The following is a 14,367-nucleotide window of genomic DNA, read 5'->3' as shown; positions in this document are numbered from 1 at the left end:
AAGCAAGCTAATAATGTAAGACAACCTGATAATTTTGATAAAAGACCCCTTGTTACTAGTTCATCAGAGCGCGTCCTACTTCGGCAGAAACTAAAGTCATCAAGAATCGAGCCATTTATAATTTGAAACTAAACATTTTTCAGTCATCAAAAGCAATTTCAACATTCAAATTATTCATCAAAATATCTAAAGCACTCGACAATAATAAAAACTATATTAATTACAAAAATAAATAGATTATATTCAATACAGAATAGACTTCAATTGAAATGTAATGAATACCAAAAACTAAACAGTAGGCAGCCCTAATATAATACACAATTTAATTACTCGCCTGCTATTTAAACGTCAATTTCGTTATCCCATGACATGAATAATAATGATAATAATTTGTTTATTGTTATCCCATCTCGCCAAACTTTGCTATTTCGTTGCGAATTATTTATTAAAATTACCATCCAAATTGAAATATCGCATCGCATTTGATGTTTTCATTAATTTCAAGTTACAAACAACATTAATTAGATGAGGGAGGATTATTGATTTAGTTAGCTCGAGTCCGCGGATTTGCTTGCATGTAACGCGATTAAGAATAAGGAATTATTCAGTATAGATTTAATTCAGAATATTACTAACACTAACAAACAAATTTTAATCGTAATAATGTACATAAATATTAGTTTCATATAAAAATGAATTTTATACATTTCGTAAACCCAAAGACGTATAAAGACCGAATAAAGTGGCACTAACGCTGTATTTCCACTATAGAGTTCTAAGAAATTCTATTGCAACTTTTGAAGCTTCGTGAATCGTCAAGTTTTCTCGTTCTTATTCTATGCTATGCAAAAATGCTTTCATTGAATACAGAACACTCTGTATAGTGTGGTATAGTGAAGACCATAGAACATTTATATTATACTAGCGGTCCGCCCCGGCTTCGCCCGTGGTACATATTTACGTTTTCTTTACATAAAAACCATCCTCGTACTTCAAGGAATATAATAAAAAAATAATTATCGAAATCGGTTCAGCCGTTCTTGAGTTATGCGCTTACCAACACATTTTGCGATTCATTTTTATATATAAGAGAAGATGTAACTAGAATTACGAATATGTAATACAATACAGATTTTATTCAGGTTAAAAATTACCTGACCAACGTAGTTTTGCTTCAACAAGTTTACTCTCGCACAATTCCTTCATAGTAAAATCGACATCAATCAGCAAAGATTTCATTGTTTCTTTGTAACGATTTAACTTCACAACTTCTGAACCGATTTCCAAAATTCTTTCACCAGCAGAAAGCTACATTATCTCCGAGTGACCTAGACCATATTTTATTACCATAACTAGTTAAAAAATAAAATTAAAAGTACCTTTCTTCTGTTCACTTTGCGGCGGTGGCGTGGCTGGCGACTGCGCGCGCGCCTGCAGCGTCGCTAGCAGTTTCCGCTTGTGGTTGCACAGCTTCGTCAATTCCGCGCCGGACGCCGCCTGGTAAGGTTTGCTCAACACCTGGGGAGGAAGAAATAATTTAATTATATTATTTTATATACATAGTCAATAGTGGCTTAAAATATAGGTAATAAGGATAAGGCAAATAATTAGGACGTTCAAATGTTTTAATTAAGTACCTACATATATTTTTTGTTTTTCAATAAAGATTTGGTTTGAAAGTTGTTTCTTTTTTTTAATATGTAGGTACCTACACGATTATCAGTTATTCTGCATTTTTAAAAGATTTTTCACACAATTTAGTTGTATTTTCACTACGTAGGTGCTAAAGGCAATAACTATGCACTTATTCACATATTCACTATCAATTCTAATTGCCAACGCGTAAAACTCGCGACACTTTTTTTTAGAACCAGTCAATCAACTGCCAAGATAAACACTACCATCCACCACACTAACAACTGACTATTCAACCACAATTCCACGACACAACAAGCCCGCGCACTAACCTACAACTTTAATCTCTCCTTGCACCACCGAGTCACTCCATACTTCAGAGTTACCTACTCCATCACGAGCACTTAAACCTTATCACGGTCCATTTACATACACTATATAGCTCGTAATAGCACAGCTGTAATCTGCATCAGCCCGCTGCGATCTCGATAATGCGCTGAATGTAGGCCATCATGCACCCAACTTGCTGTTTAATTTAATAAAGTGGCTTCGACCGCGATCTATTAATTAATTATTACGCGAGAGCTGATGGATTTGTTGCCTGTATTTATAGGAAAGTCGAGTAACTAATATGATCAGTTGACATCTTTAATCACATCTTAGTATAAAACAAAGTCTATGTGTGCTTAAGTCTTTAAAACCACGAAACGATTTTTGATGCGATTTTTTATAAATAGAGAGGTTCTCGGGGAATGTTTTAGTATACAATTTATTACACGTTTTAGACAAAGCTAGCGAAACAGCGGGCGGAAAGCTAGTATAAAATATTTGCTTAAACATTTTATATTATACATGCGGGTAGTTTGATAATCTGTAGTGGACATTTTCGTAAACTGGAAAGTTCTATGTAAAATATGGAGGTAGTTTGTCCTATCAAAAGTAATACTTATTATATAAAGCGAAAAAAAAGAATGGAGAATTAATTACCTATGTATTTTTCTTGTGAACAATTATTTATGCATCTACCAGAGATCTATTTAAATATCACTTGCATAATAATAAATATCAAATCCACACTAATGTAGGTAGATTTATATCTATCAAAATAAAAAGTTCAAGTACACAATCGAAAGATCACGGCCACTGGATTGTCAACAAAAAACATTTAACGTTGAGGTGCTTTAAGGTGATAAGCTTTGAATAAAGCTGAACATAAATTTAAATACGATTACGATCTTTATCTATTATTTTAATCAATATCTCGATCCCAATTTAGATTTACAATCTGAATTTACATAACAATGAAATATATTTGATAAAATAAAAATTCTTAACATAAATCCGAATCCAGTATCAGATTCCAGTATCCAGTACAAAATTTATGAATTCCTACAATCAAATCCTTAAAATACGTAAAATGTATAATAAACCAGTGGTTGACAAAAAATATGATCTGCAGAGTGCAGACTGTAATATAAGAACACATCAACAGTCAAGATGTATTATGATAATTAGGAAAATGAAAATGAAAAAATCTTTATTGAAAGACTTTTAAAATAATACAGTACGGGAAAAGCACTAACTCTATGCACAAATGTATGTATCTATCTCTATCTATCTATCTATGTAAGTATCTATGTCTCCATACGACACCTACTATGGTATCCAAATAATAAGAGCATCATGTTCATTTGAAAAAATTCGATTTTGTTAGCAATCATTATTTATATTTCAATACCAAACAGTTTATTTTATTCTGTCTGACTCTTAAATAAAATTTCATATCAAAGGATTATTAATTCGTTTGAATCAACACCTTTGACACTGTAAAATACTGCTGAATCGAAGCTTTTGTTTTCTCACATATTCCAGACACAAAGCATTCCAACAAAGAATCCCCAGTCAAACGCACTGTACCTATACTAGTTACACCTCCATCAATATTAAGTCTACCAACCGGGTCTGTATATCCCGTTAATCCGCAGTAAATATTAAACTCGTGCCATAGTATAAAGAGAGAAGTAGGCCAACTCCCGGCGTTTAGGACAGCACGGTACCTAAACCTGCGAGGCGCAGGGTTGTCACTTGTCACAATGATATTTTCAATGAATGTGTAGCGAAGACAAGCCAATTTACGAGTTATCGAATTTCAAGTGTAGCACAAAGAAAGCTCACACGGTAACTCGTATATTATCAGTTTGTGCGCTATGCATGAACAGTCACGGGCTTGTCGGGACGCGGGTGGGTCGCATAGGTTAAATATTAATTACATACGAATAAATTTATGTAGTTATTGAAATATAACCTTTGAATAGTTATTTCTTGTTTCATTACACAGTCAACAAACACTGACCGCTCACAGCAATGGCTCGGGCGCGGCCCTCGCGATGTACCTTTGTTCAAAAATAACATACTTCTCTCTTTATACTATGCTCGTACGCCCGGTGTCCAGTCACATCAATATTACCCTTGGAACAAACACAGGCATCAATTACGCATAGTGCCAACATTCGCAAATTAAACGCCGCGTCGTGTTCAATTACATGAATTAAATATTCATTTTGTGTTGTTTATTGACGTGTGTGTATCTTGTAATGGATAACTGGGAAGTTTTAATTTGTAATGGTACATTAATAGCAGAATTACATCTACACAAATAGGTAATTACCTATGTTTCTTTAAAAAAATAGAGATACCAAAAAAACCGTATTCCGTATATTATCATAACCATCATTTTAAAATATAAACTATAAGAATACAGTTTTCATACAAGATTCAAACATAACAATGGAATAAATCTACCAGATACAAAATGACAAAAACGCTCAACACCATTCTGGACCTCCACGAGCTTATTGTATTTAAGTAATTACAAGCATCATATGTATTGAATTTCGATAGCAAAAGAACCCAAAGACTATTCCGCTCCATGGAACAGGTAAGTACTCGAAAAAAGCCACTCCACTGACCACATCGCGAACAAATGAATACATATTCTAAAGTCAAAAAGGGCGGTTCAATTAAGGCATCTAATTGGAAACGGAGGCACGAGTGGGCACAATTAATGCCGCACGTATCCACTTTGCGAGATAATGCATTTCCCGAATTCGGGCGACTTTCAAAGACACACGAATAGGGTTGCCACCTAGACTAGATGAGACAATACGTTCTTATTTCAGTTTTATAGTTTTACACGCAATTTGAACACATCAGAAAATTTGTAAAGAATAGAGAAATAGTTAAACATTTATGCACAAGGTCATACATAATTTTGATACTATGATAAATGAACCTTTCGAACATGATAAAACAGAGTGACTCTGTGTTTTAGTTCAACGTCGACCGTACTCAAAATACACTTATAATATTTTCACAGTTATCAGATATTATTATAATAGTGCAGTTAAACAGTGTGAATTTAGTATCAATATTTTTATACAAAATAATTGATACATTTTGCCAATTCTTTTCGCAAAGAAGTATTTAAATTTAAAAACAGGAAATCTCGAACTTAAGGTTGATGTTCCGACCGTCCCTCCATACATTTTTGATTACCTCTAAACACTTAACACAGACACTATTTCTTTAAAACTAATCATTTTATCACTTCTCTATAATGAAATGTGTGCGCGTTCGACCTTTTTAATCAATAATTTACAATATTTACTTAGAAAAACAACAGTAAAATACCGGAAAAATTTGACACTTCTACAGTAGTGTGCGTGACTTTTGCCAAGCGAAACACGACATAAAGCACGACATCTAGCGCATAGACTATATACTTATTACAGATCTAGCGCGTCAATGTCTAAACGAAAGGCGATGTTTAGACATTGACGCGCTAGATGTCGTGCATTCGCGTTCGTTATCTTATGCATAATGAGCATAATTCTAATAAATCAAAGTTCTGTGTAAAAATTGAGTAATTTCATTTCCAATCGTTCAAAGAAAATAACAATAAAATAAAATAAAACTAATGACCTTAGAAACTATGTTTTTTTTTATTTATTACTCATTATTGTTCGTCCGTCGTAGGTCTGTAAACTGTATTGTACACTGAAGGTAAATGGTACTGTAGGTACTTTAGTTCGGCGTCGTCGCTCGTCGGCTTGATATAAAATTACATTCTTGATTTCATTGACACGCGCTATGATTTGCGCGCGGAATTTCTTGTGTTGTGAATTTATTTTTGTATGCTATGCATTTTAATTGATTCAAATTGCAATGTTTCTCTAGTATGCATTTGAGACTATATTGTAAATTGTAATAATTGATCGTGGGTATAGTAATTAATTATTCTAATAACGCAATTAGTAATATATGTATTTTCGGTGGGATTCAAAACAAAAAATTGGCCCGTGATTTTTATGAAATTTCACCACATTGCAAATCACATCAATCATAGTTCATACACATGTATGACGAAAGTGATTAGTATTGTGGCTAACATTGACTCATCAGTTCATCACTGAAACCAGTGATAAATCAGTACCTATATCATATTGTGTTTGAATATTTTTAAACAATGATATAAGTATACAATTATTATAAATCGGTAAACTATCAAAGTAATCACAAACTTGCAAACATTGGTAAAATGTCCAGTAGTTTATGAGCCTATTCATTACAATCAAACAAACAAACAAAGTTTTCCTCTTTATAATATTAGTGTAGACAAACACTATGAATACGATCACGAATGCAAATTCGGGGATTTTCTAATTATTGCTAAATAATAATTGAATTCGTTTTGAAATACTCTATAATTTTTAGTGTATAAATAGACATATTTTATAATGTGGTGCTCATTTTTTTTGTACTGCTAACGCTATTGTAGGTACCTATTTTCGTTGTTTTATTTCAAGTGAACACGGCCATACAATTTTGTCACGAGCCGCCTATGATTGTAGGTACTTTTGTTAGGCTCCTTCGTCGTCCGCGTCGGCTCGAAAGTTCTTGATTTCATTGTCACGCGCTATGATTTGCGCGCGGATTTTCTTGTGTTGTGAATTTATTTTTGTATTATTATTATTTTTTATTTATTTTTTTATTTTATTGATTCAAATAAAATATTTCACTAGTATGCATTTGAGACTATATTGTATTATGTATAATTTATCGTAGGTATAGTTATTCTTATAACGCAGTTATATTTTCGGTGGGACAATTTGACCCGTGATTTTTCTGAAATATCACCACGTTGCAAATCACATCAATCATACACACGTATGACGAAAGTATAGTGGCTATAATTGACTCATCAGTTCATCACTGAAACCAGTGATAAATCAGTACATATATCATATTTTATTGTGTTTGAATATTTTTTAAACAACGATATATACAATATTATTATAAATCGGTAAACTACCAAAGTACTTCCGAATTTTCAGACAGACAAACAAGTAGTTTGAACACGCAGTTTTCTTATACTAGTAGCAAAAATCAAAACCATAATATTATGTTTCCCTACTATATTTTACTAAAAGTCGAGTGCGTCGAAATCGTAAATAATAATATGTTTTTCACCTTCCTGGTTATTTTCCCATAGTAAATAGTGTTTTAGGTTTGTTGTTGTAGGTAGGAATAATAATAATTATTCTTACATGTTGGTTATGAAATGTATATTGAAATAATTTACTTTTACAAATCATTAGTGATATAAGTTTTGAGTGAAAATGCTTGGATCAGCATAATATTATATGGTACTTCAAATACATGTTTTGATAAAAAAAACAATAGTGTAATAAAATAAAACTGCGTTTTATTGTAATCAATGTTGACAATTTTAAATTCCAAAATTATTGATCAATAAAATAGTTTACACCAACAAATATAACTTTTATTTTGGACACAATAACTATTGGTTGAGGTATTTATAAACTCATAATATACTTTTAAAAAAATCACGTTTTAATAAATTTCTAGAATTAAATTAGAACAGCTGATTCAAAATAGCCTAAAAAATCTTAATAATAATAATTACGCTTCACACTTCACAGCAAGAAGAAATGTACCATATGTACCCGCACAAAGTCGATATTGTGTTGCCTACCGTTCGACTCAATGGCTAGGGTTGTAACTACCTTTAATAATTATTACCAAACTAATAAACCGAGTGATGCGAAATAACCATAATTCTTTTAGAGTTTGATAAAATGATCAGGCAGGTATTTTCTTTAATCCTCTGAATTCTCGGTTACTAAATTGTATCGTTGAAATTATTCTTAATCGCGTAAATTTAATAAATAATCATATGGAAAACACTTTTCATTTGTTTTTTTACTTTCACGCCCAACTACTATACAATAATTACGTTGTTTCGGTATTTTGACGAGAAAACGCAGGAAACATCCGTTGTATCATTTTAGATAGATTGTATATTTTGTATCTGTAGAATTGAAATCAAAGCTATGTATATGTTGTCTCCATTCTTTTCTTATCGGATTGTTGATCCCAATGCGAATGCGTCACTTAAATTTTATAAAAGACAATTAAGAACATCAAAAATAAAGTGATACGTAAATATTTCACAGTGCAATATATTATGTAATTAATAATAATTATATATTTATGAAAAAATAATTACATCAGATTTAATAATAGCAATTGTTTTGAATGTACATAATATGAATAAATGATTACATCATAATAGTAATAATCACAATTGTTTTATTTCCCATTTGTTGCAACCCTAGCATATTTTCATGTAGCAGCAGAAGTACCTACACTGGCGGCGCGGCGGCATCGTGCGACATCAAAGGCATTGCCTTACTAGGTAAGTTTATAATGACTCATTTCTTTTATTATATAATTTACGTTTTACTTTTACAGAATCCGATTCAATGGATTATGAAGACGAGTCACACAACGCCATACGATAGTGATGATGAATGAACATTTCAATAAATGCATGCGTGTTTTTTTATGTTGTTTTGTAATTGTTAATTGTTTCTTAAATAAAGAAATAAACTAAATATTTAAATGATGATTTGTTATTTGCAACACAACTTTATATTTGAGATTCTTTACAAATGTATATTTAGTTTTGTATCATCAAATTTATAAATTTTATTCCATAGTTTTCAAAATTAAATGTAAATGACCATAAAAACATTAATAAAGTAAATCATTGATGTAAGGTCAGGGAACGTAATACATATATACATCTGACCATGTAGAAGCTAAGTCTTGTTGACTGCTGAAGTCTGTAAAGTTTTGTTGTCTGCTGAAGTCTGTACGCAATGAAAATGTCTGCCGTTTCGAAAATAAGTTTTTAAGACCCTAATAAATAAAATATATGAATGGCAGATCTGGTCAAATACTTTCAAAATTGTATTTTTTTCAGCACTTTCATAAGTGTCTGCCAGAATGTTATCCGCGTGATAATGGTCTGCCATTGTTATTTTCCGATAGTAATAATAATCTATTTTCAAATATCAAAATGGCAGACGTGGTCAAATGGTTTCAAAGTTCGCCAAAAATTTCCACCTGTCTTACCTAAGCGCGCGCCCCGTCCACCACTCTGGGCTTAGTGACTCCTCATCTCATGTATAGTAGGTATAGGGGAATCAACACACAAAAATCCAGGTCTGGTCAAATATAGGGATGTAACGATACCGATACCGATACCGATATATCGGCCGATATATCGGCAAGCCGATATATCGGTATCGCCGATAATAAATCAACCGATACCGATATTTTTTTATTAAATTATTTCTTTTCTTTTATGTTTTTGCATTGTACCTATTCATTCATATTGTTTTATTTCTGTTTCTGTAATAGTGTTAAGGAAGAGCGGAACCTCCTGACACAAGCATTTTATTTGCTTACTAGGAGTGTTCCAATCACAAATTTGTTTATGTAAAGGAAAGAAATAAATAATTTTGAATTTTTTTAATTTTTAACGTGATAACGTTTTTAAAATCGTTTTAGTCGGGTGACATGTTCATAAACTTGTGTCACACCAAAACCTCACGAGCGCGATCGCAGGTATAACGAGAGAGAGACGGACCGATCTCCCGTTTCATCTCGAGCGCTGCCTCTGCATTATGTTATCACGTAAACATCTCGATCGTAAACCTACTTTACAAACAACCAATTTTTTTGATATCAAATAATTCAAAAATCCGCGCCCAATGAACGATGCGGGAGGCCGCCCGCGCGTGCCCACTTTGTTTTCTGAAAAAACTCTACCAATTATAGTAAACTTTTATTAGGTACTAATTGTATGTGTAGCTATTACTTAAAGTTTAACTGACTTCGTAAAATAATAATACTAAAATAAATGGTTTTGTTGTTTTTTGATTTGGCATTTTTATTTAAAAGAATACGATTAACAGTTGTCTCTGTTAAATGTTGGTAACTTTTTATGCATAATTCACTATTTATTTTTCTACCAAGCCATCGATATCGGTATCGGTATCGGTATCGCCGATACATTACTACAAATATCGGTATCGGTATCGTATCGGCAAAATCATGTATCGTTACATCCCTAGTCAAATACATACAGGTAGCTTTGCGCTAGCTCTCTAGCTATTACTTCTTATGGAGAGAAAACGTAAACATGTACCACGGGCGAAGCCGGGGCGGACCGCTAGTAAATAATAAAATAATAAATAGTGTATTAGATTTGTTATTGTATCTTGTATACCTACGAATAATTATTCTTACGTCTTGTTGGGAAATGTTCAAATACCTACCTATTGAAATAATTTACTGTTACAAATCATTAGTGTTATTAGTTTTGAGTGAATAGGCATGGATCAGAAATTCAGAATATAATATGCTACTAACTACTCAAATACATACATGTTTACACAACAAACACCACTGACTTCTATAACTTATAGTTAGTCAGTGACAAACACTATGGATACCTACGCTCGCGAATGCAAATTCGGTGATTTACTAATTATTGATACCTAGTCATTGAATTCGTTTTGAAATAGCCTGTACTTTGTAATTTTTAGTGTTATAGACATTTATAAAATGTGGTGCTCATTTTTTTGTAATAAATCATCCCGAACGCTATTGTATTTTCGTTGTTTTATTTCAAGTGAACACCTATACAATTTTGTCACGAGCCGCCTCTGGCCTCTGGGTGAAATAAACAAGTCAAATGATTTTTGTTCTAATTGTATTTTGGTAGTAGTTTGTTTAGAATTTACATTACCATTGTTTAATTTTTATTTTGTATTTGCAGTAAAATAAAAAGATGAAAAACTTCATTAGGTATATTGTACGACACCTCACTCTGAATCGCGCTAGCGAAATTTTTTCGTTACAGAGCACATATACAACTTTCGGACAATCTTCATTGAGGCCGGCCGGCAAATCGAGTATGTCGAGAAACTTCACTTATTCGATGGAGGTATTCTACCTTCCTTCCTCCACAGTTGTGGGACCCCGACGTGCATTGAACACGCAGCTTTCTGATACTAGTATCTAAAATCAAAACCACAGATATGTCTGTGATCAAAACCATAATAATATTTTTACCTATTATTTTACTAAAAGTCGAGTGCATCGAAATCGTAAATATGTTTTTCACCTTCCTGGTTTTTTTTCCATAGTAAATAGTGTTTTTGATTTGTTGTTGTATGAATAATTATTCTTACTTGTTGGTTATGAAATGTATTTTGAAATAATTTACTTTTACAAATCATTAGTGATATTAGTTTTGAGTGAAAATGCTTGGATCAGCATAATATCATATTTGCTACTTCAAATACATGTTTTGATAAAAAAAAACAATAGTGTAATGTAGGTAATAAAATAAAACTGCGTTTTATTGTAGGTAATCAATTTTGACATTATTTATTTCCCAAAATTACAATAAAATAGTTTACGCCAACAAATATAACTTTTATTTTTATAACAATCCTACTTCCTACTAATGCGAAAGTTCATACATGTTTCAAAAGAAAAACTTTTACTTTTACTATTATTTCAATTTATCCGGTTTAATTAAGACTTAATATTGATACATATGATCATTATAAATACAAATAGGAATTAACAATATAACGAATACGTGGCACAACTAAAATTTTACCGATACCACCCGTGGTCATTCTCCTTTGTGGGTCATTTGTAACAGGATGGCGGTTCTACAGCGAAAAAAGAAAAATGATGGTCAGAACGCTGATACCGGATACCTTAAGATACTGTAATATAAAATATTACTAGATTAGATAAAATATTATAGGTAGTATCTTCACCGTGTGTGACGCGCTTTACATTCACGCCATCTAGAGTTAAATCTTTATCATTTTTGTATACGTCTGTGTGTGTAAACGACCCTGTATGCAATGACAGATGTTAAAACGCATAATTTTACCGAATTGGGTGGATTTTAAGGCAATGATATAACATATTTCAATAAAATATAATATTCAGTAACCGCCATGACTATTCCTAGGTTTGATGACTATTCCAATTACGCAAAAACTCAAATAAACTAGAAATGTAGAATTCAGCGCCATCTAGCGGGATATTGGCTGGGAACAGATCGTTGCAATCACCTTAATGCACACGAAATCTCATAAAAACATCACTGAAAAACCTTTCACCCACAACAGTACTAAGACTACTCTCTGGCAGCCCTACCAGCTAGAGCGCGCCACCCTGCGGCACATCACTGGGAACCCGTAAACGCCCGTATTAATTAGTGGCGAGCGACAAATTACGAGTCTCGTGCCACCTGAATAATCAGCAATGTCTCAATGCGGTGCCTCTATCGATCACATTTACTCCTTTGTGCCAGCCCTGGATGGCTAACGAGACGGAACAGTGACCTTTGTGCCTTTGCGATTGAAACTACACAAACTACAGTGACTGGCTTCGTGGGAAGTGTATTGTTCATTAATACTAGGTTTTTTAGGTTAGGTATATAAGAATGTCGATGTACAATTTTATTGTGTCTATACTGAATGTTTAAAAAATTGAATAAACTTAATTACATTAGTGGACCGATACAAATGAACTTTCTGCATGAGTTTATATTCCTTTTTTTAAAAAAAATGTACAGAAATCTTCTATAAAAATCTTTTATTTAAGTGGATTGTTGTAATGCATGCTATTTTTCGATGGATTAGTTTTTGAGTTAAATCGTAAGAAACAAAAAAAAACCTTTATAATATTTGTAATTAATATAATAGTATAGGTAAAGCAGTACATTATCTCAAGATTAATCTCACAATGGGACAATACAATGTAAACAAATACAAGCTTTGGATTTCCACTTTATATTTATTTAGGTCATTCTCTCCGCCGCGCTCAATCTTGGGATGAAGGAAGATGAATTGTGTTTCTTAAATGATTATGTTGATACTCTTTTGGAGTATACACATGACTTGTGTTTTAAATAAAAAATATTTAAGTTTATGGTATTAAGATGGCGTTTACATTACAATGTCGCAGCATATAGTGAAAATATTACAAATACATTAATAAGGTCTGAAATTTGAAGAAGTGTATCGAACCTCTATTTCTTCTACCTCAATTATAAAATATTTAACATTAAAGTCAGATTGAAAGAACTGAAAATGTATAAGCACAGTTATCGTTATTGTGCCCATAACAGTTAGATATCAAACATTTTAGGATAACAAAAATCTTCATAAACGCGAAATTTACAAATAATTGCTCTTACAATTCGATACGATTTCATTAAAACGACGCAATTAACTCGACTTTGTTTTCCATTCCCATACAACACTAGAGTCACACTCAAGAAACAGGCCAAAGGGACCGGCCCTTTTGACGGTATCTAATGAGGGCTATATAGGTCAGCCCATACCGAGTGAAGAGGCCAACTCTATTTACTTAACTATACGATTAAAGACCACGTGTTTGGGAAACATACAAACTGAATGAATGAGAGTTTTGTGTGGACACGTGCGATGTTATATTGTATAGGTTTATTGAAGTCGATCTTTTAAATGCGTAAAATGTCGTAATGAGGTCACGAGTTGAGAAAGTCGATTGTCTTTTGTGGCTGTCGCTTCTTAAGTACCTCAAAATACCTTTTTACATGTCACCAAAAATGAATTACCAACTTGCTTACTCGCAATTGCAACTTTGCTTGTTGATAGCCATAACTACAAATTATCATGAACAATAAGTACCTCAAAGGTTCTCTTTCATAACAAATATGAACTAAAATGTATCTATCGTGAAAAGTCAACATGTGTAGCGGTGCAATACCCAATTATAGCGCTTTGTAAACAATCTAGTTAGGTGCTTAATAATTATCAGTTAATAAATAATCAAATAATAGATACTATCTATTTTTACTGTGCAAATATTTCTAGATGATAATAATTTTGCGCACTCACTTCAATGTACGCACACGTTACATAAAATACTTATGAAAGCAACAAATCTTTCAAATATATATAACATGTTCCACTCCAGTAAGTTCATTTTATTGTAGTCTTCACATCTATAATTCACATTCACAAATATACAATACGTCCTATTTTAATCACAATACACACGACGACTCTACAAAACAAGCAGCTAACCCAACTCTTTTATTGAACGGATTTGCTGAGAAATTCTTTAGCACCTTTCACGTTATAAATTGCGCTATTCAGGAGTCGATGCCACAATAGTCAATAAACTAAGATAACGTGCACTCAGCCTTTATACACTACGAATGATACGTATCAACTACCGTCCAAGTGTAACAAAGGCACAGATATATTCACAAAAACCCAT

General features: G+C 32.5%; 1 protein-coding gene across 4 annotated transcripts in view; it reads right to left on the bottom strand.

Moving 5' to 3' along the window:
* LOC149905448 (uncharacterized) overlaps positions 1-14,367 on the bottom strand; it is a 95,636-nt gene that overhangs the window by 27,014 nt on the left and 54,255 nt on the right. For all 4 annotated transcript variants that reach the window (XM_090106750.1, XM_090106751.1, XM_090106752.1 and 1 more), the window contains exon 3: positions 1,380-1,518. In XM_090106750.1, the coding sequence (XP_089962876.1) occupies positions 1,380-1,518 (139 nt within the window). The remainder of the gene's footprint in view (positions 1-1,379; positions 1,519-14,367) is intronic.

Source organism: Colias eurytheme, chromosome 10, assembly GCF_061535395.1.
Source record: "Colias eurytheme isolate Ceu_HAF_F1 chromosome 10, ilColEury1 Martin Lab GWU primary, whole genome shotgun sequence".
In the NCBI taxonomy this organism is placed as follows: domain Eukaryota; kingdom Metazoa; phylum Arthropoda; class Insecta; order Lepidoptera; family Pieridae; genus Colias; species Colias eurytheme.
This window is presented reverse-complemented; position numbering and strand designations above follow the sequence as displayed.